At 40.0% G+C, this 26,288-nt stretch overlaps 1 protein-coding gene across 8 annotated transcripts; it reads right to left on the reverse strand.

Annotated features, from left to right (window-relative positions):
* Positions 1-256: 256 nt before the first annotated feature.
* Positions 257-24,434, reverse strand: ppp6r3 (protein phosphatase 6, regulatory subunit 3). Of its 8 annotated transcripts, none has more exons than XM_055054856.1 (26): positions 24,240-24,434; positions 22,921-23,046; positions 19,625-19,858; positions 19,198-19,384; positions 17,427-17,564; positions 15,827-15,892; positions 15,636-15,748; positions 14,861-14,974; positions 14,643-14,769; positions 14,390-14,542; positions 13,554-13,703; positions 12,660-12,724; positions 12,454-12,569; positions 11,761-11,846; positions 11,571-11,657; positions 9,625-9,671; positions 8,004-8,058; positions 6,913-7,043; positions 6,589-6,704; positions 6,129-6,339; positions 5,941-6,038; positions 5,671-5,866; positions 3,603-3,620; positions 1,974-2,072; positions 1,087-1,158; positions 525-872 (listed from the first exon to the last, which is right to left on the reverse strand). In XM_055054856.1, exons 3-26 carry the CDS (start codon positions 19,849-19,851, stop codon positions 821-823), a joined length of 2,724 nt encoding a protein of 907 aa, XP_054910831.1. In that variant the 5' UTR covers positions 19,852-19,858; positions 22,921-23,046; positions 24,240-24,434; the 3' UTR covers positions 525-820. The 8 variants fall into 8 exon arrangements, with proteins under 8 accessions (XP_054910500.1, XP_054910831.1, XP_054910748.1 ...); XM_055054773.1 differs by having other exon boundaries at positions 9,625-9,704; XM_055054917.1 differs by having other exon boundaries at positions 5,671-5,809; positions 9,625-9,722.
* Between the last annotated feature and the right edge of the window lie 1,854 nt (positions 24,435-26,288).

Here is a 26,288-nt window from a genome sequence, read left to right on the forward strand (position 1 = left end):
GTTAGCATAAGTCTTTAGTCAGAGGCCGCTTCAGATTGGTTGCATGACAGACAGCTATCAGATCCTTCTTACTCACACCATCAGAACCCTGAAGATATCTGAGTGAAAACTTTTCTCTTCACAATAAAAATATGTTTAAACCGAATTGGGAGACTGAGGTTTTCTCACTATCTGGATCATAGATTACAGCAGTACTGATGCTGTACACTGCTGGTCACTTGGTCGAAATAAGGTCACAATGATGTCATCATAAAGCTCGAGCACAAAGACCTGAAGAGTTCAGGACTGAGGTGTATTAAACACAGTACAGAGTCGATGATTCTGTTCATTTCAAAAACTTACCATGAATCCAGCTTCCTTGGATAAAAACTAAATCTTTTGCAACACAACCCAACACAACCCTCCTGCTAATCTTAAAAAAATAATAATAACTCACCAATAAAATAATTAGGAACGTGTAGAAAATAGGAGTCGGTGCAGCATCTCTTCTGATTCCCCTGTGATTCAGCATGGTTCAGGATACATTTTCTTTTCATAAAATATTTTATTCATACAATCATGTCTTTAACTATAGCAACATTACTATTTCATTTCGAGTGTCAAGATATCAGTCGCACATCACCTCATAGGAACAATGGTATATAAACAAATGCAGAAAAAAAAATTATTCTCTATGCGCCTGAGTCCGTCTCTCATTTTGTCGTTTAGGGGTCATTCTGTACACCTGTCGGCCTTTCCATCAATAATGAGCCAATGGGAGTATTGCTGGTCCTGTTGGGACGTGTGATTGGTTGAGCTCTGAGCAGCAGCTGGTCCGTCCTCACGCCGGCCCATTCACAGCTTGCTCCAAGGGGACAGAGTTCCTGTCCAACCTAGGAGGAGGACATGCGTCAGTTACCTGGACAACTTGGTTCACTACACTGACAGTTCACTACTAGTGATTGCAGCACTGGAGAAAAAAAAAAAAAAAAACGCTGTTACTTCATTCAAAATACCCAAAAATGACAGAAAAAGTTGTAGGACCTCCTAATTGTCCTTCATCAAGCAGAGCAGCTAAAACCAGACAGATTGTGAGGTCAGTCTTACTTGGCGTCCTCCATGTTGGACATTTCTTTTAGAGGTCCATTGGGAAGCTCCACCGGGGGCCGACACTTCTCACTGTCGACAAGAACACAAGTGAAGTCAGTGACATGAAACAACTGTGCTGAATATGAATGTGAACACCTTATACTATTATAAGCAACTATTTATTTAATAATTTAGCAGTAAAAAGGGTTTTTGGTTTTCAATTAAAATGCAATGAATCAATTACAGAGCCTGCAATTAATTTGATAAAAATTTTGAATTCAGTCTCACTGCTAGTCAAACTTTCTGTTTTTAGGATTTTGCTTGTTATTTTTCCAACAAACACCGACTACCCCATAAGAAGAGGTACAGTTTTTGGTTATGGGTCAGGTTTAGGACTAAGGTGTGAACACAGTTAGGTTAGGTTTCGGGTTGGGGTGCAGTGATAAATCTGCCAGCCAATAAGTCCCTGATTTTCTTAATCTTGGGAGGTCAGTGATAGGTCGATATTTACATGTGATATCCTCTGATCTTTCCTAGGTGTAAAATTCCACCACTGTCCTCTGCTGTGAGAGGTTTGACAAACAGACTATAAGATTGCAAGTAACAATCATCACCCCACTGTTATCAACCAGTGACTTTCTTGCTATATTGATCAACACTTTAGACAAAAAAAATAATAAATTCTGTATTGGATAAAATCAGAATCGGCAGGTCAGACTTTTTAAAGATCGGTGATCAACCAGAAAATTGGAGTCGGTGCAGTCCTGGTTAAGGGTTTGGCATGCATGGGTAATGGTTAGGGTAAGGCTAAATAAATGATTGGAAATCAATACAAAGTGCCTGTGAAAATAGAAAGACATTGTGTGTGTGTGTGTGTGTGTGTGTGTGTGTGTGTGTGGTCTGACCCTGTGTTTGGAGAGCCGGCAGAAGTTAAGCTGCTCCCGGTTGATTCGGTGCGCTCCAGCAGCAGGAAGGCCTCTGAAGGACCAAGCTTCTCTTCATCACTGAAACAGACAGGTAGCAGCATAAGACACACCCACCATGCAGCTCCAGCACAGAAACACACAACACAGCCACATGTGAAACCAGATGCATGCTGAACTGACAGAACATAGTAAAACAAAGGATGATGTATGGAAATGGAAAGACTCTAGGGACATTCAAATGTACAGCAAATGGAGAAAGTAGATTGTTTTGAAATGTTTGGTTCTGATACTCTGTTCACTTGTGAAGCTCCATAGCAAACAGCCCACATGGAGATCGTTTTAGACACGGATTGGACCGAAACAGGTTGGATCAGCCGTCAGTCTTGCTTTATCTCAGAGAACCACCAAAGATCTTGATGAGGACTCAATCAAAGCAAAACACTAACAAACATCCAGATATAAAGCAGCGCTAGCGGTAGGAGATGAGCAGTGCTGGGCGGGCGGAGCACCAGGCTGAAGCAGGAATGTTCCAGATGGAAGCGTAAGATCCTCCATCCCTCTGCTCACAGCCACACTGAGCTTCAACATCTGGTAAAGATCAAATAATTTCTAAAACCTAAACTTTTGCTTCTTTGCCAACTCCAACAACCGTTTATTTAATGTGACGGTAACCATGGCAACCTGCAGCTCCAGAGCCATTATTGGCTCTTTGGGCCTTCTACAATGGCAATGAGGCTACTGTAGACTAAAGTGAGCCAATTTTGATGTTTTTTTTGTCTTAATGTGGCTTGTATCTGATCTTTTCATGACAATCTGAACAACACAGGTTTTTCGAATGTATCAGACCTAAAGACCAGGTCACGTTCATCTGACCTGAACGTCACTGATACTCAACAAATGTCTCTATTCTGCACCCTGATAAACGCAAGCAGGAAGAAAAACAACAAGCTATGCTCCATCATTAGCATCCATGTGTACTTCCGCAAACACTGAGCAGAGACCACTACTTCTTTTTATGATGATTGCAAAACATTTTTGCACTCTTTACTGCACACGCGGGGAACTTTCAGGTTGTTTGCAGTTCACACTGGAGCTCACATACAGGTTGCATTATGTTGGGAAGTGTGAATGACCACACCAAAAAGATTCAGATTTGAAAAAAAAAAAAGAAAAAGAAAAATCGGAATTGGGTTACTTGGCCTGCAGTGTGAACGTAGTCCAAGTAACTTTGTAATGTTTTCACATGTGGACAGCGACTGACCGTCAGCAGACCTACAATTACCTCTCTAACTAACCAGGTCACAGCTGCAGAGCAGACAGACCCAGAACAGGAGAAACCAAGAAACCATGTTAAAGGTCTTCCACCTATCAGGACTAGCTACTGGTGCTCCTGCTTCCCTCAGCTGCTGAACGAAAAGCCAACAACAACAACAACAAAAAATAACCAAAACACTTGGACACAGCTTTGGTAGAAACACATGCAGAATGGAGATTATGAGAAAACAGAGTTCAAAGCAAAAATAAAGACTGGGAAAGACAAGTTGGTGGTTGACGTGACAACAAGACTACATTACGGCTGCAGGCTCGTCTCTGATTGGCTGTACATACCGATAAGATTTCAACACTCTGAAGACCACACCCACAACGCACAGCAAGAAAGAGAGGGGAAGCTCAGACTGTGAGTGTTGTTCATTAAATTACATCACACTGTGGTTTACTGAGACAGAAGACTGCTTCAACAACAAGACAGTGGGACAGAGGACTGGCAGCTGGATAACTACGAACTGGCCCTCATCCGTTTCCGCTACCAGAGTGTGTTTTAATAATTCGTTTCTTTTTCTAATTACTAGAGATGCACCCAGAGTCTGACCTGACAGGCCCTCACTGGAAAGATAAACCTCTTTCTGATTTGGGGACGGCCCGCAGTGACGGTCAAACACTACTCCTCAGTGTGGATGTTGTCACTGTGGGGACAAACATGCAGCTCTCTTCAGTAATGGCGAGATGTTTCACAACAAAGCCACTGAACCTCAGCAGGAAGGACCAAGAGTCAAAGGCTGTGTGTCAGGGAACATGCAGGTTAGGAGACACATGCAGCCTTTTGGATATCTAGAATTAGAATTACCTCCTTTAGGAATGCTAACTGCTAATCATGATTAATGTGGGATGCTAAAGGCAGTTTCAGTTCTTAATTATTTTTGAGATTTGTAAAAAAAGCTATAGTCCGTCATACAGCAGTAAAGAAGACAGGCTGTAATTGTATTTATTGATACTGTTCTCCAATAACCTGGAATATGTTATTTTATTTGTCTTATGTGTCTGTAACTATGTTTTCTTTATAAATATATGCAAAGTCTTACTGTACTTTAGTATCATCAAAAAAGGACAATTGCTATGTTTCCATTGAATGTAATTAAAATCACATGAAGGAGTCTTTTCATATGTTATGTCATTTTAAATTATGGCAGCAACAGACATAAACCATTACATAAAATACATTCATAATTCAACAATGGTGCCATCAGAGGAGACGTGGGCGTCTTATTGGAGCAGCATGCACAACAATTATAGTTGGAGATTTTTATATAAAAGTTATAGATTGAACACATTCAATAGACAGAAAACTTTTTATGAACTGTGTGATGCCATCAGAGCCCTGGTGGAGCCAGCTGCTGATAGTCTGGAAAAAATGAATAAATAACCATCATTTTCCTATACCTGTCATCTGCTTCAATGTTTTTGCCAGTAGTAACATCTGGCTGTTGGTCATGTGACTAGTTTGATGTGAAAAAAATGTTTTGTGAAATACATCTATTTTGATACGGCTAAAAAAAAAAACATCTCACCTGAGCGCAAAAACTTCATAACAAAAAAATATGAGTTTTTCCCAAAATTGGTGTTTCCATGATGTAAACTTATTTTTGGAATTCTTTTATGGTCTATGAATACACAGACAGAGGCACATCTCTGTTACCTTAAGCAATATTTTTAAGGAACTTGTTTTGCTTTCCAATAAGCATTTTGTGATTACAAGTTAATTTTGAATTTTGCCAGAAAGAGAAAATATAGTTTGAATGGAATCAATATCTGTGGGGCGCAGTTTAATAACCGGAGAGATGAAATCTGTCAAAAAATCTCTGACTGGTGCATCTCTGTTAATTTAGATGGATTATAAAAATAAAATGTGTTCATGGTGAAGGAAATTCAAACAGTAGGACACATTCCTAAATACTAAGCCTCTTTTCATGATTTGTTGGCAGACTGTGCTTGATGACAACATAATCCTGATAATTTTCAGGAAGAATTGGGAAATGTAGTTAGAATTACATGTGCAGACACAACAGATACATTTCCCCTTTACTGAATAAAAAGTGAAAATGTTGATTGGCTGTTTTTATAATTCAAAAGGACATGTAGCTACACTAGCTAAGCTGTATTAGTGTATTGTAGAGGGTCAATACATTTAAAGAGGCTTGATTTCTCCTGATGAGAAGGCTGATAACATGACATCCCATCAATTCAGCCTCTGTCACCAGAAGAAGCTGCTGCAGCATCTTCTGTGAGCAACATGTTGGACAAAATATAGTTGATGCTTGTTGTGAATGTTCTCCCTGTCATTTAGTTGGGTATTAGAAGATGTAATGGTTGTGTGTGTGTGTGTGTCTGGAAGGCGGACCTCTTGAAAACGGCCGTCTCAGTCTTGGCATCGACAGTGAGGCTGACTGTTTCCTTCATGGAGCCGTTGATGACCGTCTCTGTGATGCTGCGCTGCTCCGAGCACGATGAGTCTTCCGCCGCCGTCGCGCTGCCACAGTCTGTAGATGAGGAGGACGAGGGCGGAGCCACGTCAGCGTCCAACCAACCATCACATTCTAGAGACAATCAGCTCAGCTGGTTCCAATATCAGCTAAAGAAGCAGGAGCAAACACTCTTATCCACAACTCACCGTCAGGACGCATTGGCGCATTGACCCCCAGAGGGTCTATCGTTTCCATGCTAGTTTCCATAGCAACCGGAGAGTTGCACCTTAGAGGGTCTTTGGGACTGAAAGACAAACATTTCTGTTAAGAACTCTTCCGCATTTGAGGTGGTAAAGTGAGCCAGATGTGGAACACAGCTGTCAGGCTGCCGTACCAGACGGGAGAGAAGCTGGAGAAGTCTGCCCAGCCCGTCTCCGCGCCAGGCGCTGCTGCAGCAGGAGACGAGTTCCAGGCCGCCTCTGCGGGAGCTGCTGTGGTAGAAGACAAAGGAGAGGATGCATCAGGGGTGCTGGGGCTGGAGGCTGCAGCTGCACCCGAACCCGTCTCCATGGGAACGTCGTCAAAGCTGGCCGTCCACACTGGCGCTTCAAACGGAAACACAGTCAGTCAGACAGAGCAGGATGTGTCTGTGTAGCACTGCTGCTAGCTAAACCAGTCAGGAAGTTGCTGTTTACATTCTATCATAAACAAAGGGAACAGAGACAAACAACCCCGGCTCTGTGTGTGTGTGTGTGTGTGTGTGTGTGTGTGTGTGTGTGTGTGTGTGTGTGTGTGTGTGTGTGTGTGTGTGTGTGTGTGTGTGTGTGTGTGTGTGTGTGTGTTACTACACCAACCTGTGTCCACCTCCATGCGGTCATCAGAACCGGGGTTACAGGGTTCAAACGGATCTCTCTTTGAGTCTTCTTCCTCTGAGTCTGTGCTCTCCTCGCTGTCGGTGCTGCCTGAACTCCTGAACATACAGACACACGCAGTCAGAACACCACTGACTGTTTACAGGCCACTATTTGCTGGATCATCTGGAGGTGAACTGATGAATGCTTCAGGCATCACATTGTGACCATAAACAAAACAATCACTCTTTCCTTCTGTTTAATCATAGAGTTGTTGCTTTTGAAGCTTGACTATAACCATTTTCAGACCAATCCTCCCCGGCTCACCTCGGACGTCTCTGTGCCTCTGGAGCAAAGGTGACATCCTTTTCATTCCAGATGTCCTCATCATCTGAACCAGCATCTTCAAACTGCTGGATTTTCTCCTTACAGCGCGCCTCAAACAAGGCTATATTCGCCTGGGGAAACACACACACACACACACTGCAGGTTTAGAAACACTGCACGTGCTCAGAAAGCTTTAGCAACAGAATAGCATCAGGCTTAATGCTGACGTCTGTTACTGAGCTGCTGTACTTTAGTTTTCTTTAACTGGAACAAACTCAGCCAGGTTAAAGGTGTTTTGTGAATGAACCACCAGATTGATTCAGATCTTTTCCTGACACCAAGACTACTTTAGTGGTTTTCATTCATAACTTCAGATCAGACTCCAGCACAACTAGTCAGCAGCCCTGAAGTGCATTAGTTGTCACGACAACACACGGGCTGCTGCCTGTGGAAATAAGTGCAGACGCTGCACTTCAGTGAGCGCATCAATTCTCAGGTGATGTGATCAAAAACATTTTTATTCCTTTCCATTTGAAATGGTATTAATATGATTAATATGAAGTTTATATTTAATATAAGTTTATATTTGAATATGAGTTCATAGAAGTGTTTTCCTGTGTTACATGATGTGCAGCATTTTGTGTTGCTTTTTTAAAAGTGCTTTATAAATGAATTTGTTTTGGTAAAATTTCCAGCAATGGTGTTTGCTGTAGTGAAGCAAGAATTGACTGGAAGGAGACAGACTCCAGTGCCTGGAAGCAGCATGCCATTATTAAATGAAGCAGCATTCCAGTCATCAGTCGTGCTGGTTTCTGTCTGACACAGAAAGAGAAAACACTTCTGAGCCTCTGGCTGCTCTGAAACATGGCATACGTCTGTAATTTGGAACTATAATTTTAGAAAAAAAATCTGTTTTGCTGTTCAGACCATACACGTGGAAAGAAAAACCAAACCTCGACGACAGATAAGGGTCACATATGGACCTGTGGTGTAAACATAGAATAAGACATGTAGAAAAAAGAAAACAAAAGCCTTTTTCTCTCAGACTCATGACAGACTTTACATATTTAGGATCAATATTTAGTACTTACACTTTCATTTGTATTCAGGGAAAAGTTGATGTCTGATATTCTATCAAATGGAATACTGCAAGATGAAGAAAAACATGAGTTTACACAATGCAGAGTGTGTAAACAGAAGTTCAGGTTCAACATATGAGGATAAACTTGTTTCATGCAGAACACCAGACAAATAAACTTTCTGAATCACACAAATGTCTGAACCAGGCAGCAATAACTACAGAACTGCTGATACTTCCACTTATCACTGATAACCAATCAGTCTCAGAGACATGAACTACTGGCTACTCAACTATAAAAGGGAGACAAAAAAAATCACTTACATGCAGACCTAAATAATAATGGTGATTAAGGCTGCAAGTTATGGCAGAAACAAAGCTGCAAAAACTTCATAACTGAAGCAGTCATTTAAGAAACTAGAAATAAGATTTTTTTTTTTAACTGCAGAACACCATCAGTTGTTCTAAGACTTTCTCCCTGTGGAAAGACAGTCTTGTTCTGTAGCAGTAAAAGCGGAGGTGTAAAGGTTGAGAGATTCCAACTGCCTGGAATGGAGACTTTGTGCCAATCTTCAATGTATCAGGATTTAGGTTTCTGTGGAACCTTTAAGTAACATGTCTGACTCTGTTCTCAAACACTTATTTGGATAAAATCTGCTTCAAACTGGGCGGGGGTCGTGGTTTCCAGAGCTGCTGATGCCGATCAAAAATCAGCTGATCTGGGTTGTCAGACATCCTGTGATGTTAAGCTGGTTATAATAGGACATTCAGCTTTGATGGAACGCAGAAAAAAATCATTTTTGCATCTCTCCACAAAGATTCTGAATTAAACAGAAAAGATGATCCAACATTTACTAAAGAGACAAACTGACATGATTGAGTTGAATCGATGGCTGTGGAAAATCAGCCAGCCATCAGCGTGTAATAATCAACATAAGTCAGAAACTAAATTCACTAAAACATTGATGCTATGACCAGTACGGTAACAAATTGCTTCCTCCACATTGGAGTTTTTACAGCTGGATGTTTGTTTCCATGGGAACTCACTTTTTAAAAGCTTGCAAATATATTGAGCAATATTTCTATGAAAAAGTCACAAGATCTGAACTTGGTTTCTGACATATTTCTATTAATCTGGAGAGCATTTCACCAAATCACCGTTCATTTCTAAAACCCCCACCGGCTTTTGGACTGTTGATCATGCTGAGCACAAGACAGAAAGGGGCTTCAGGCAGATCTTCCCCATCTGAAGAGAAGCAAGTATTCTTAAAGCACCAATCAGCTGCCAGCTCTCCCCACAAGCCTTTATACCACTGCTTAGGATTGCATGGACCCAAAGCAACTATCCATAATACAGGAAAATCAGGCTACAGACAGCAAAAGACAACAAGCTGAGATGGATATGATTCGTTTCCCATGAACAGCTGGACCTGCAGCCTTGTTACAGAGGAAGGAGAAATGGATGCTTCTCAACCTCCATTTCCTAATTCAAATCCAAAATAAGTTAAAATAGTTTGTACTTGTAACAAATAAATTAATGCAATATTTAACAGCCCAGGAAACAATCTAATCCACCATCTTTATATTGCCTTTTGTGTCATAGACAGTTATATTTATGCAGGATGCATACTTACTCCACAACATCATCCTGGTCAGCAAACTCTTCGTCATTGAAGCCGAACTGCTCAATAAAATTGGACGTCATTTGTTGCATCTGATAATCAGAAAAGGCCTGGCAAGACCCAGGACCAACGATAATGATATAGTCTTGGCTCTAAACACAGCTAGGCATTAGTTGCAGTACAAAACGTTACAAATGTATCACAATTCTGGTTAAAACACAAATGCACAATTCAACTATCTATTCCACCTGCAGCTGTTATTCTGAGTGAAGTGACTGGAAAGGCAGGTGATGGTTTAGAAATCATCTCAGCTCTGCAATCAGGGGCTTCCTGATGCTGCAGTGTGCATCAAACCTCAAGAATGACAACTTGCTTCCAAACAGATTTTAAAAAAGGCTCTGATGTTTGAGGCTTCAGGCTGCATGATGCTGACCTTTCTATATTTAGGAAGGTCAGAAGCTTCTCTTCATGCTGTGTGAGTTTAGGATGGACAGGAAATAAATGGGGTCTAGTTTCCATGGAAGTGAAGGGTCAGGTTTTACCATGTTCAGCCAGTCAGAGCTTAGATGATTTCACAAAAGAGAGCATCACCTTGTGTTTTCTGTTAGACATTACACACAGTCCCAAACCGGTGAGCATGTGACAATCCACATAGAAGTGAAGGACTTCTGGATGACATCACCAGCTTTTGCTTCATTTCAATATGTCTGAATTATCAGAAGGATTGAAATTTCTTCCTGATCACCAGGATTCTGTTTAATCCTTTCCTGCAGCATCTTTCAACAGCAGGACAGGAGCTACAAACCTCACTGCTGTCTTTTCAACACTGGACGGGACTTTTGATCCAAAACCAAGGCTCAACAAGAGCCGAGCTTCATTCCAGCTGTTTCACTCGGAAGAAGAACATTAGCCTGGTGAGCAGATCAGGAATAATCAGCTAAAAGTCAAACACCACCGACCTGAGCAAGCAGCGGCACCGCTGAGGTGGTAGAAAGAGAGCTGGGCAGTAACAAGCTGCGCAAAGACAGAAACAAGGTTTCTAACAGCCTTGTTCCAACATCGAGATCTGATATTCATATTGCTGTTATGGCAGATAACCAATACTTATCATTATAATGTATTTCACTACTCTTTCAACAAATTGTGAAAAAAAAAAAAAACTTTCACAACACTGACTTCACTACAGCTTCTCTGTTTCAGGTACAATTCCCACAATCCTTTGCTGCATCACTATCACCATCCCATGACCACGCTCCTCTCTCCAGAAACAAATGGCATCAAGAAGGAAACGGTTTAAGTCATCGGACTGACACCGATATGTTAGAACATGACTAATTTTGTGCATATTTATTTCAGGACAATTAAGAAAAACTAAATTCTCTTAAGAATTAGACGAAGATGTGAAATAATTTCTATGGGAATTCATAAAAAGCAAAAGCTGTCATTTTGACATCAAATATGGTCTGAACCTCCATACAGTGTGTGCAACATTGGTGCTGACTTTTAGTGTCGGCACCAAAAGTGTGATAAACACTACTGGAAGAAAAGCCTGTCAATAAAACATGATGTGATCCAAAAATATTTCATCCAAAAACATCACTGTTGTGATTAAACAACAAGGTGCCTGCATATATTTCATAATAAATCATTTCTAAATGAAATGTGAAAAATGGTTCACACAGTTTGCCACTTTAATGCTGCCTCTCATGCGGAGTCATAGAAGAATGTCTGAAGCTGTCAGAGGCGATGCTGTGCTGCAGGGATTGTTACCGGCTCAGCTGGCTGGAACTGTTCACAAATCGGTTTCGCTCAACTGAAGAGGTCACATTCACACAAATGGTGGAAGCTTAGTTTCATTCAGTTCTAACCAATTTAAATCAATGTTAGTAGTGTTTTAAATGATTTCTGAAGGATTCAATCACCCAGGTCTGCATTGTGGCTACATTTGAGTGTCTTACTTGTTGAAGCGAAGAGTCCTGGTGAAAGCCACCATCTTTAAAGTCTACCTCATCATCGCTGGAAGAATGGATGTGATGAGTGTTCACCTACAAACATTAAATAATAAGACTCTGGTCACTTTATGACTGGAGACATGAAGGTTGAAGTAAAATCCCATAACAGAGAGGCAGAGTTTATCGAGTAACTCACCAGGTCAACAGTGTTTCTTTTGTTTGTGTCAGCAAGCTGCCCAGAAATGAAAGCCTCCCAGTTCTCTCTGTCCTCTGTGGGAAGCTCTGGAACATACATCATAAGCAATACTCTGTTGGTTACTTTCCCAAACAAAGTAAAGTCAATCCCATCACCTCCATCAGATTTTAAAAAATGTATCTAATTCTCATGACATCTGAGAACTTCAAATTAAAATCACACTATTATGTCTAAATGTTTTCAATAAAAAGTCAACATGTACAGCCAATCACATTTAATAACACCAAATTTGTGTGCAGTGTGTAACAGTACAGCAGGACCACGTATCTGGAGGTAATGGCCCTCCACCTGACAGTCCGGAGACATTTACAGGCTGTCTTCGTCCTTCTCTCTCTGCCCATTTTCCTGTCTGCTACCTATCAATAAAAGCTTGAGTGCCAAAATATTCTTAAAAATCTCCACAGGACCCTAACAGAACCAAGTAAAGTCCTGGTCCAACTGTAAGTTACAACTGCTCACAAGACTTCAAGTAACTCTTCATCATTTTTACTCTTGAAATAAAAATCGTAAAAAAAATTTTGCTCAATTTAACAAGTAAAGCTGAAAAGTTTCAACTGTATGAAGACTGTACAGCCATATTTAAATATAATATCAATTCTAGTCATAAACACCGCAACTAAAACCACTCCTTACCAGAAATGAGGCCCTGTATCTGTGGGCCATTAGGACCTTTGTCACTGTTATGAACAATGGAATTGGCTATTCTGGTCAGATGGCCCATGTAGCCTCGTCGTCGACCGCCCTCTGATCTGAAAAACACCAACAGCAGCAGAGTTATCCAACACCAACAGACCTTCATGTAACCAGAACGTCTGTGGCGTCAAACAGGAAAAACCTACTGCTCTTTCTCATTGGAGCGCCAGGCATCTACGATTCTTTGGATCAGCTGACAGGCTTGAAACAGCTGGAGGAGGAAAAAAAACAACAACAGACAAGGAAGAGAAATTATGAAAAACAACAAACAGATAGAGTGCATCCAACAAGAAGGAAAATCCCAGGAAAGGAGTCTTGAACCAAGACTGGTGTTACCAAGTCTAACTAATCAAGTTGTTAAAAGTAGCCTCTCTGAAAAAACAGAACTTTTACTGGGGATCTGGGAAGCCAGTTTCAATAGTATGTTTATATTAAAGACACAATATGGGTAGATATCCGATGTTAATACTGCTGTTATACCAATGAAATACTTACTGATATATTTTTTGCTTGACTTTCAAGACATGTAAACGTGACTACATAGCTTTTCTGCTTCAGGTAAACATCCCATAATTATCACTGGGATGATGGCAGGAGTTAGTCCCGGAATCAGTGGGTCTCTGGTTCAATTCCAGCTCCACCTGCACAACACCCGCCTGCTGGTGTTGGTCACAATCCAGTAGTGATTTCATTTAAAGCGCCTGGGCAATTTGTTAAAAAGACCAATTTATTAAAACATGTCTAACATCAGCTGATACTGATGCCAATATATTACTTCATGCATTATTAAAGATCTCCGTCATAAGTTTCTCTGTACCTAATCCGTACTGGCCCATTAGTTTGGTGGAAAATGTGTAAAGAAACTAAACCCAATAAAAATCAGTTGGATACATCTAGACATACCTGTAAAAATCTAAAATTTCTGCTTATGTTTTCCTTATTTAAGATATATACGTATATAATGTAAAATAATAGGAGACAAACAAGTGTATTCAGGATAGTAATCAGCTGAAGGCTCCCTGTCAGTAAGTGAGCCTTACATGTCTGATGAGGGCGCTCTCTGCTGTGCCACCCTGATCCCCGTCTGGCTGCGGCTCTGCCGGAGCTGGGGGCATAGCAAGAATCATTGCTGTGCAGATTTCCACCTGAATATGGAGGAAGTTGTTCCAAATGTATTTGAAATACATATCCTGTTGAAAAGAACAAAAAGAAACAGACAAGCCGTTCAGCAGGGAAAGATATGAAGCCATTGTTTTATAAAGCACTAAACAAAGTGATGGAAACTTCACTGAAGACAACAAATCTTCTGCTGGGTAGAGTGTGAGCTAACCGCCCGCACTCTACAGTCAAATGTAGACTATACTCAATCAAGATTCCATCTGAAATGAGTTTCATAATAATGAGTGAAATAAATAAAGTAATGGAGGATGGAATGGCCTGTCACAATAAACAATAAATCAATTAATCACATGACAAACTAAAACAAACTCAATAATTTTCATTTGCTTGATTTACTGTTTGTCTTTTGTCTCTCTCTTTCTACCAAAACTGGTCTTCAGTCTGCTGCTCTGGTTTCAACTTTCCCTTTTTTCACAGGCAATTTCATCACAAGGCACTTCATAATTCATTTGTTGTTTCTATTATTTTGCTAATTTATTTTGGATATCTAAAATGCCTTCTGGTTTCAATGTTTAAATGTTCATTAGAATTTAAGTTTGACAAAGTGTTCTTGCATTGTTCTTCGATTATTACTATTATATTACTTGAAGATTGTCTCAAAACAACATTATCATTTATTGCAAAAAATTCTGGGGCATTTTATTGTCCGGCAAAATTTTATACTGTCACAGGCCTAGGTGTAATAGCTGGTACTCACTAGTATGACTCCCAGTGTGTTGAGGTTTATGAGTTCAGCATTGATGCTGTGAGTGTTGCACTGCAGCAGACTGGCCACCAGTCTGACCACATTGAGCCTGGTGTTGCCCACTGGTGGGTCCAGGACCCCCCATGTTGTCTTCAGCACATTCTTCTAATGATGGAGAGCAAACACTGTTCAGTATGTACAACTACACTCAACAGCATGATCAACCTTATAGTCCAAACCCTTCGGGGTGAGGAAAAGGTTTTACCTTTGGGGGTTCAAGCAGCAGCTGGTGGAAATCTTTGAGGCGGGGTCTCACAGCCTCCAGGATGCTGTGGTTGACTGAGAATGAGGGGTGGGACATCCCAGGAGGGCATTCCATGTGACCCTCGAACCTATGGTGGGCACCAACAGATTTTATTCAACTGGCTGTCACACGACCATCATCTGCACAAAGTCAACTTGGACATATTGAACAGGACATACGCTGGTCTCCTGGTCTCAAACAATGTGAGCAGGATCTGGATGACGCTGACTATAGCAGACTCGTTTTTGTCCTTCTCAAAAATATTTGAGAGCAGCTGCTCCACTGTTTCCTGCCTGAGAAAGAGGAGGACCAACAGGGAAATGAGAAAGAAGGTCTTGAACTTAACAGAAGCATCACAAGGAATTGAAAGCCTAAAACAGAGTGAAATAAGAACAAAGAAGAAAACATCTACCAAGAAGCAAATAAATAAATTTTAGGTCTTAAAACCTTACATGGCGATATACACAATGTAAGGATGAATCTGGGTTTCCTTAGCAACCTAAAAGTCCTTTCATATCATAGTGAAACAAACAAGCAGCTACAAACTCCCAGTTTGGATCACTTCATCCTTTTAGAAGCTACTGAGTGCACAGGCCCGGCTGTGATACACAGCAGAGAGGCATGGCTTACAGCTAGCAATACCCTGCTGGGAACTTCCCCAGAAAGGAGCTCTACATATTTAAATATTAAAAGATTAGATCCATGAATTAGAAGAAAATGATAAAAACTCTGGCTCTGATGATCTGGGGCCTGAACACCAACTTTCATTAGGAGTGAAACTGGTGACCAAGTTAGCTGGTTGAAGAGTCATATGAGAAAAGAATCAGGGATTTTGATTAAATTTTTCTTTTAATTCCAGTTTCTCTTCAGCCTTTAATGTCATATTCACAGATCCATAAGGAGTTGTCAACCAACAAAACAAGTTTAGCTTTATATGCATATGCAGAGGTATACTTCTCTAGCGTAGCCAGAAGAGGATCGGGCTCGGAGCAGCCCTGGACCTGAAACATCTGGTCTCTGCTCAATCTGATGATTTCACATAAAGACTGGGAGGCGTTGGAGTGTCTCTGTGTCAACAAAACAATCTGGTCAATTTGAAGAAGAGTTCAGGTAAAGGCAGGCCAAATTATTCTTAAAACACTCACATCTTCATCTTGAGAAGGCTGGACCATGTCAACCAACCTCTGAATCACTTTCTCCTCATTCAGCCACTGCAAGGTAAGACAGTAAACGGAGTGTTACATTATTACACACACAAAAAGTCACCTTCAGAGAAACAAGATTAATATTATAGATGATTATTGGAAAATATACCATCTTAGAAAAAAAGGCTGAGATAAAAATGTTCGGAGACTGAAATCTCCTCTGAATGACCAGAACAAACAAAAATAATCTGATTTTCTCTAACTTTTTAATTTATCAAAACTTTAAGAACACACTACTTTCAGTCTATAAACGTGTTTAACAGCACGCTTCCAAACTTTAATAAAAACCAGGCAGGGCTTAAGGGAACATTTAAGACCAAGATTATTCATACCCCTGGCCGATCTAGGTGATCTAGATATTTTAACTTCATCGACATGATTCTACATGTGACTGAAAATGACATAGATGTGTCTATATCTGATTCCTCCACACACTTCAGCTCAGAACCAAACAGCTACTATATTTCACTTACATTTCTATTTCTGAATTCATAAACAGCAACTGCAAAAAATATCCAAGACGCTACACCATTCCACATTCTCCATGATTTTCTAAAGTTTCCTCGTTAGCCAGGTTTAGTCCTAGCTCAAACAAAAGTTCTCAGTGAGAACCTGCAGCTGTGCATTAAGGGTATAAACTTAGTAAAGTGCTAAAAGTCACATCTAAATGTCTTCCAGGTCTTGTGACCTCTGGGCTAATTGGTAATAAAACTTAGACTCTATCAAAAATGTGTTGGGGAGTTCAACGTGACACCAGGACCAGAGAAAAGTGAAAAAGAATCACTATCAGGAGTCCCCTGAACAATCTTTCAACCTTTCACCTGACCTTTACTAAATCCAAGGAAAAGAAGAAGAGCCTTCAGATTCTCCTTCCAATCTGATAACAGAATGAATATTATATTGAACTGAGAGGGTCAGATGGGCCACAGTGGCCCCCTGGTCCCAGGCTGGTCTGAGGAATACCAGATGTGTATCTGGAGAACCTGATGCACATCACATGTTGAGGATGATTGTGCAAAAAATATTCATAAGTTATTCATAACAATTATCTGTGTGACTACAGATGTGCTAGAGTTGGCTTAATGCTTGGGGTGAGTTCCAGGCCTTTTCATCCTGAGGATAACAGGAACCAGAAAGACTGGTGTTTAGAAAAAGATGAGCAGACTTTTCTAACAAATAGTTGTTTCCACATAGAAAGGTTTTACAGGAACATATCAGTGAATGACAGCAGAGGAAATTAAGTTGCAAACATTTAAAATTCAACTGTAACTTTATGATTAAAGTAAGCATTTTGGTTGTTTCTTTGCCTGTAAAAAGAGGAATAAAACATAGTTAACCTTTCCATGTTTACTTCAGATCGATCTTTTCTTCGTGTTTTTTAAATAAAGCTTGTGGCAAATTTAGAAAACCACAGTCAGTGGTGACTCCTAGGTTAAATAAAAGAACTAAAACAATTACTTAGTCTTTGTTCTGACTTTTGAATGAGAAAGACAGTGATGAATGTCAGTGAAGTTTGGTCGAGCATGGTGCTGCTACCCACATTAAGAACATCATGCCGTAGTTGTTGGGGTTCAATGCATGTGAGCATTCTGAGCAGCAGGTCCATGATGGCAGACGTCCCGATGTGTTTGATCATCAGATCAACAAAGTCGTCCCTCTTCCTTAGAAAATTCACTATCTGTTAAAAACAGAAGAGAAATTCACAGATACCATCAGCAGTCTGGAACTCTAAACAGAAAAAAAGACATTCAGAAGATTTCTTTCAGTTATTTACATCTTAGTGTTGCTTCTAGAATAGCCATTGCTGTAACGAGGTAAAGTGTTTCTCTCAGAGAGTACTGGGGTCACTGCTACCGTAAAGTTAGGACTTCTCCAACATAGAAAGTACTCCAGGTCCAGAGTTATCATGTGTGTAGTCTCTGACCTCTCAAAGGCCCAGTCGATTACATCACATGGTCTGGTTCTGATGGATGTCACTTCCTGTTAGAAATGGCCAAGTTCTTTCCACTCTCACCATTTTCTTGTTCAGAAAGAAGGACTGCTGACAGTCAGTGACTCTATGCAATCAGCTGAGCTTCCTTTTACTAACTGGTATTACTTGTACGATTGATAATATTAGAGATACTTCAGTCAGGTTTTATACTGCCAATACGGATACTGATCACTGATACCAATCACATGTCTTGGCTGTTCAATCTTCCATTTTGTTGTAAACACACATGACTATATGATCCAGCAAAAGGCACCATAATTTTTTTTAAAAAACTCACCTAATTTATAATTATATACTATATAATTATATAAATAAATATATTATATATTTTTATTATATATATATATATATATTTTTGCAGGCACAATGGAACAGCCATGCAGTCAAAAGAACGATTGAAAAACCTAAAATCAGTCACAACATTAACAGACTGAAAACACTAAATCTCAACAACCTGAATTATACAGAAAGTCAAATAAATCTTACAGCACTGTCTACACCAAATAATAGAGAGAAAAAAGAAAACTATAATAAATCCCCAAAATGAAAACATGGCTAATTGTTTCGTGTCTGAACAAACTGTTGTGGCTTGTTAGAGCTTGATTTACAGCGCTAAGACCCGCCTCCTGGCTATGATTGGTTGTTTCTGATTTCTGACTGAATGCTGTATTTCTGCAGTACACTTTTTTTTCTTTTAGACAGATTACCTATCTCATGTTGGCTATTAAAAATGTCAATGTCCTTTGTAAAAAAGTTTTTTATTTGATAAAAATCCTAGTGACATGGTGCAGCTTTCAGGAGCAGCTGGATGTGACAATCCTCTGTCTGTGAAGTTCAAACGGCAGTTGTGTCTCAGTAGTGGCCGTCCAACAGTGACACAGGCTGGTCATCCAGCCAGATAAATTTTATGATAATTTTGCTCAGCCTGCTGATTGATGTGTTCATGTTGCTGGTTGTATGGCACTTAAAACTGCTCTGTCTTCAATTTACCATGCTATGTTAAATATTTGTTTTTTAAATATCGTATGAAATTTGTTGTGCTGATGCATTTTGACATTGAAGTATTTTTCCATCTGAATGTACAGCTTCAATCACTCTCACGGAGAGAACAAAAGTTTCACACTTTGCTTAGAATTTGCTGCCAGTCTTGCACAGCGTGAAGGAAAGAGGAGATCTGTTGCAGATATGGTGTCTGCAGGCCACCAAGCAGGACATACTTTTTCACAGAGATTGGCCAATAATGATCAATGGCCGACTGATTGGCACACCCCTAACAACTACTACTTCTAATTTCCACTGAGTATTTTTCCAGACGTACCTGTTCAGGCTTGCGTCCTATAAGAATAGACAGTACTTTGGAGAAAAAACTGGCTAGGAGGGGGTTCAGCGGTGGGTCGTTCTTCAGGAAACCATACAGTTTCATCAGCAACATCTCATCTTCTCCCAATCTGTCATTGATTTGGCCCACATCTGATGTCAGCAGCTCACATGATATGTTGGGATACCTGTGGGACAAATGTTGCCCTTTAGACTCATGGCAAAGTTTTCTTTACTGATCGATTCATGCTGACAGTATTTCATTCCAGGAACAGCAACCCACAATCTCTATTGATGACTTCATTCACTTCTTTCAAATTATTTTTTTCTACATTATAAACTTTTCAATGATTTCACCAGAAAGATTACAAAACATAAAAAACTGTGTTATTCATTTTTCAGAAGGCAGTTCTGAACCATGTTCTTACTTGTATTTAACCTTTTCCTCTACATCAGCACTAGGCTCCTGTGTGATGAAGGTGACCAGGTCCTCCATGCACTGCGCTCTCAGGAGGAAATCCACCAGCTTGTGGTTCTGAGCCTTGCACTCCTGCAGGACATCATCCTCATCCATGACCTCTGTCAGGGTCACATCCTCCTTCTCCAGGAGTGTGTCAATGTGGGATGTGGTGTGGAGGTCAAATTTCCAAAACATGGTGGATCTAAAGACAGAGCAGACTAAAAATTAGCTGAAAGCATTTACATAGCTGGCAGGTGTGTTTCTGTGTGTGACGAAGGTGTCAAAGATCCGCAAAGACACAAAAAGCTATGGCCTTACAAAGGATGTAATTATATATTAAGCTGACTGAAAATGATTATGGAAATGTAAGACCAGGGTGTCTTTAAGTATCTATGTCAGCCTGCTGCTTTATTATCTTTACTTTTAAATTTAATACAATATCAGATTTTTATGTGATTATTTTTCCAGGTTGCTTTAAAAACTTGCTATTTTTGTTACAGGATAATTTTCTAAGCTAAAGAAAATTGGGTAACACTTTATTTGAAGGGAGCATGCATAAGACTGAGACGACACTGCCCTAATTATGACATGACAGCTGTCATTAACACAAAGAAGTCTTTATGAACGTTCATGACTGTTGTCGTGAAGTATCATTTAACACTTTTAATGCATAGCTGCTTTAAAAGTTGCATTAAAAGTTAATTAAAAGTGTCAACTTTGCATTGCAGTGTTATTTACCAGTCTGTGTCACTGTTACTTACAAATTAACGCAAAGTTTCACTTCAAATAAATGTCACCAAAAATTGTTAGTGATTCACAAATATGAAAATTTGAGCCAATACTGATACTAGATATTAACAGTAATGTTATGGAAACATTTCCCAAAGTTTTCTTTTATTAGATTTTTTTTAAATTTAATTACTGGATTATCAGAATAATCAATAGATTACTAAAATAATTGTCTATACTGCCAATACTGAATAAAGGAACAACATTAAAACTGAGCGTTGGCCCTCCTGAGAACAAAGGCTGTTCCTTTGATGATTTTAAACCTCTGTCATCTTTCTCCTGAGCAGATTTACTTCAGACTAAATCTGACAGAAGGCAGGGGAAACTGTCGCAGAAAACAGTTGCATGGCTTCTGTGATAAAACATCCACACTCCTTTAAAGGGAAATAAGAATACCCCAATTTCCATGGAAACACGTAATACTTTCCCTGCCTTTTGGCCCTCGGTGTGACACCGTTCTCCAGGTTTGTACTGCACTCACCCCATAATGTTTCATTCCATAAGTCTGAGTGATTACGTCCAAGGGAACATCACTTTACTGTTTCTGCAAAGTTGCCTCTGTACTTCAGTGTCTAATTCTTAAAATCTTTTGGACATATCTGAATTCTGACAGCCTCTTCAGGCCTTCAGTGAAAGTTACCACATGCAAAATCTAAATACATATATATATATATATATATATATATATATAATATATATATATATATATATATATGTTAACAGCCACGGTTGACAGTTCTCAAATTTAGAACCATGCACATGAAATGCTGCATGTCTGACTGCTCCCTGTTCATGTTAGCTGTCTGTCAGCACGTGATGCAGATGGAAAGGCATTGCTGTAGATCATGGATCCTCAAAGGCCAGTGTCCTGCAGCATTAAATGAGTCTCTGCTTCAACACACTGGAGTCAAATAATCAGATGACTAGCAGGCCTCTAAAGAACTTGACTTCATTGAGGATGTAATTCAGCCATTAGATTCAGGAGTATTGAAGCACATGTAAAAGTTGCACATCAGTGCGGCCTTCAGTGAAAGTTACCACATATCCACACGTAAATAATTACAAATGAAACCATAAATGTGGTTTAAAGTTTTAGAAAATGCATAAATCGGCTCAACTTCTTGCATTGAGTTGAGCCGTTACCTTCATCCTTCAAGGAAAGCATCAATAAAAGAAAATTTAACTGATAATCAGCTCAAAAACTTTGCAGCAACCGCTTTTACTGACCTGCTCTGTGTCAGGTCAGAAAAGTCAGACAGACAGTCTGAACTGACTACAAACCCTGTCACTATACTGATGCACAATCATTTGTCTTCACTAAGTTAAATCTTAGACCGAGTCTTGTCTCAGTCTAAGATGTGTCACTTACAGTGCATGTACAGCTGCTACTCACTCATCATCAATATAAGGCTTTGGTCTAACTCTTGACTTTAACTATGTGAAACACAGCAGAAACTGAAGAGCCTGTTAGCTTGGCTATACCATCCCACATCTACCAATAAAATGATCGTAAATAAATCTGAGGAACTTTACAAGCGCATGCACCCTAGTAAACTAGCAGGTTCCATGGTAACAACAAGACCTTACGGTGGGATGCCCTTACTTTGAGGTAAGCTATGTTCAAACGGAGGCAGACGGAAGAAGCTGTTTAACAGATATTTCTGTTATCTACCACATGGTTTAGATGTAGCAGTTAACAGGTATTAGCACAGCTTTTTTGTATCAAGTAAGTCCTGGGTTTGAATCCCACCCTGTGGTCTTTTTGTTGTCCCGGTGCATGACTGAGTTGCCCTCAGTTACTCCATCTTCTGAGGCAATCAGCCACTCTAAACTGCCTTCAGGTATCAGCGCATGCATGAAGCTGTCTGTCCTGTGTTGCCCAGTGATGGAGCGTCCACCAATCCAGTGACCGCTGGAGATGTAAACCAATCTACACAATGACTGCTGTTTCTTTAATGCTAGCCAAGTTGGTCCCCAACATTAGAGGCTAAAGCCGGTTTAAAATATCAACCACATAAGACATTTTCCTCTGTTTTAAAATAATAGCAAAAACATGTTTGACAGTGAGTACCCTTTCATACACATGGTGTGACAATACCTCTGCACCCAGGAACAAACAGCCACTCATAAAACAAAAGGTAGAAAATACTAGCTGACTGCTAATTTTATAATTCCTAAACTATAACTCCTAAATAATACCAGAATTTGCTAAAAACTGTAATCTTCATATTAAAATATCCCCACATTTTAAAGTTATTGAATGCAGTTGTTTCTGTTCTTTTGTAGAACTTTGAGGTTTTCTCAGAAAATACATAGTACAACACAAATAAAATGTATATATTATTTATCAAATAAATGGCATATATTATTATTTATCAAATAAATAGGCGAAAAAGGAACAAAATTCTGACTGGTGCATCTCTAAGAAGCATTAACTAGCACAGAAGCCACATAACAATCAGTAGTTCTGCCTACCTGTAAGTATATCAGAGTCCAGACTATGGAGCTCAGGTTAAAAAGAGATTTGTCCTAGTCTTTGGAGGTTGTGGCCCATTCCAGGAGAGCCGGCTGGACAGGCAGAAGGACAGATGCTGGACAGGCCTAACAAAACAAATCAGAAAAGAAGACATGGAATCAAAGTCAGACGACAGACTGATTGTAACTTCAACAAAATGATAAATTGATTTTTTTCAATCTTATACAATTAATTACTAATTAATTAGTAAAGGAAATTGATCATTTTCTCCCCCATCTACATCATCTGGAAATCTTAAAAATACAAAGATACATCTCCACAGTCTTTAACAGGAATGTAAACATGTTCGCAATAAATATAACACCCACATACTCTCAACCACATAAGGTTATTGGGCTAAAACAGACTATAAACAAAGCATCAAAACGCCACACAGCAGGACAACACACAAGTTCACATTTCTAATGTCTTATATCTCACAAATCCAAGAGTAATAATACTCTTGGAATCAGTAAAATAAAAAGATTTTACCACGTCCAATGCACTCAACAGAACAAAACCTCTCAGACAATTCTTTCAGTGGTTTTAAGACGTGAACCACTGCAAACATAGACTTCTTGTCCGTGCACTAATCAAATTTTAACCAAACCTGTTTACCGGTATGCATGTTCTCAATCTGACCTGAAGCGAAAAACATGTACTTTACGTTAATTACCTACACCTAAACGGATCATCTCATTTCCATTTTCAACCCCGAGTCGAAGAATCAGTAGGATGATAACGCCGATATGTACAGAGGCAGCAGCAGTCACAAATGAAGACCATTACTTACACTTCGCTGCCGCTAACGCAGGAGGAAGAGCAGCCAGTCATGGCAAAGAGCTTATATTTCCTATTAGTTTTGCTACATATTTCCGACATCTAGTATACGGTGCTAATGACAGAGTAACTTGTAGTAAAGCTAAATGAACCCAGTCGGTTCAGTGAGAGTAAAACCGGCTCGGGCTAACAAGCTAGTGAAACCGACTACAGTATGCTAGCGTCTCCTAAATAAGGTAGAGGAAGAATGTCCAGTTAGCCGATATCTGAGAGCTATGGGGCTTCCAAGTTAAAACATTTAATCTAATTACGTTTTCTGTATGTATGTTAATATTACTATGCGATGACGCTACACCTGCATTTGTTAGAGCTGTGAAACATGATCTAATAATCCACAAAGTGATCAGACTGCAAAATATGTTTTGTGTTAGCCAGCCAACGATAGCCGGTTTTATGAAGGCTGCTGGCTAATCGTCTGTAAGGCAGCAAGTATACCTACCGACTGGCAGCTGGAAACGACAAATCTTGAGCATGTAGTTTATCCCGCCATTAGCCTTTGACCTTACCGGTACGAATCTGAAAATAATGTTATATTCCAGAAAGGAAAACAATGTGTTCAAAAGTGATTCTAGCAGGCGCGAAAAGGTAGATCTTCGGACTGTACTTTTCAAGATGGCGGTTCCGCCAACTTCGACGACCCCCTCCCCCACTACAGCTGCAACGTTTGTCAGTATGTCAACCAATACAGCGACACGATTGGCCACATTCCTCATCGCTCAAAGAAGGTCCCGAACTCTCATTGGACGTGAATCTTGTTGCTTCCGGGCGTCATTTTATAGCAGTATTTAGATTTGGTGGCCATGAAAATCGGTTTGTAAAGCTGCTGTTTTCTGAATAGCAGAAGTTATGAAAGAACAGAAGTAAAAAAAAATATTCTGCGCTTATTTCATCCTTGATGATCATTATTTGGAAAGGTTAGTTTTTATCTAAATAATGGCTCCGCCCATAGGTTTGTTTTGAAATTTCAAACTGCACACCAAAGCTTGTAGGTAAAATCCCCTTGTAAATGAAATAAACTTAAGCAATTTAAAGTCATTTCATTATATATATATATATATATATATATATATATATATATATATATATATATATAATATATATATATATATATATATATATATATATATATACCAGAGCAAAGACCCAAGGTGTAGGTTGTGCAAGGAGGCCCCTGAGACGGTCCAGCACATCACAGCAGGGTGCAAGATACTGGCAGGGAAAGCGTACATGGAGCGACATAACCAAGTGGCAGGCATAGTGTACAGAAACATCTGTGCAGAATATGGACTGGAAACCCCGAGATCAAAGTGGGAAACACCCCCAAAGGTGGTGGAGAACACCAGAGCTAAGATCCTGTGGGACTTCCAGATCCAGACAGACAAAATGGTAATGGCGAACCAACCAGACATTGTCGTAGTGGATAAAACATCAGAGGAAAGCCGTTGTGGTAGATGTAGCAATACCAAGCGATTGCAACATCAGGAAAAAGGAGCACGAGAAACTGGAGAAATACCAGGGCCTCAGGGAAGAACTGGAGAGGGCCTGGAAGGTGAAGACCACAGTGGTGCCTGTGGTCATCGGGGCCCGGGGCAGTAACCCCCAAACTGGAGCAGGCTACAACAGATCCCAGGAACAACATCAGACATCTCAGTCCAGAAATGTGCAGTCCTTGCACAGCCAAGATACTGCGCAGAACCCTCAAGCTCCCAGGCCTCTGGTAGAGGACCCGAGCTCAGAGGATAAGAACCACCCGTGGTGGGTGAGAAGGGAATTTTTTATTTTTTTTATATATATATATATCAGTGTAAAAAATAAAGGGAACACTCAAATAACACATCCTAGATCTGAATGAATGAAATAAATATGAAAATAATTTCCACCCGCTGTCTATTCCATTTGCACAACAGCAGGTGATATTGATTGTCAATCAGTGTTGCTTTCTAAGTCCGGTGATTTCACAGAAGTTTAATTTACTTGTAGTTTTATTGTGTTGTTTGAGTGTTCCCTTTATTTTTTTTTAGCAGTATATATATACTGCTCTCTCTTTCTCTCTCTCTCTCTCTCTCTCTCTCTCTCTCTCTCTCTCTCTCTCTCTCTCTCTCTCTATATATATATTATATATATATATATATATATATATATATATACATATATATATATATATACACTTATTGCAAGTTACACAATTATGTTTATTTGTTCCGCTTATCCGGGTTGGCTCAAGGGGGTAGCACCTCAAGAAGGGAGGCTCAGACTTCCCTCTCCCCAGCCATTTATTCCAGGTCCTCCAGGGGAATCCCAAGGCGTTCCCTGGTCAGCTGAGAAATATAGTCCCTTCAGCGTGTCCTGGTTATTTCCCTGGGCCTCTTCCCGGTGGGACAGGCCGGAACACCTCACCAGGGAGGCGTCCAGGAGGCATCCTGAACTGGCTCCTCTCGATGTGGAGGAGCAGCTGCTCTCTGTGGTAGAGCGCAGACACTCTACGGAG

The sequence above is a fragment of the Poeciliopsis prolifica genome, unplaced genomic scaffold, assembly GCF_027474105.1.
Source record: "Poeciliopsis prolifica strain line A6 unplaced genomic scaffold, Auburn_PproV2 SCAFFOLD001, whole genome shotgun sequence".
NCBI lineage: Eukaryota > Metazoa > Chordata > Actinopteri > Cyprinodontiformes > Poeciliidae > Poeciliopsis > Poeciliopsis prolifica.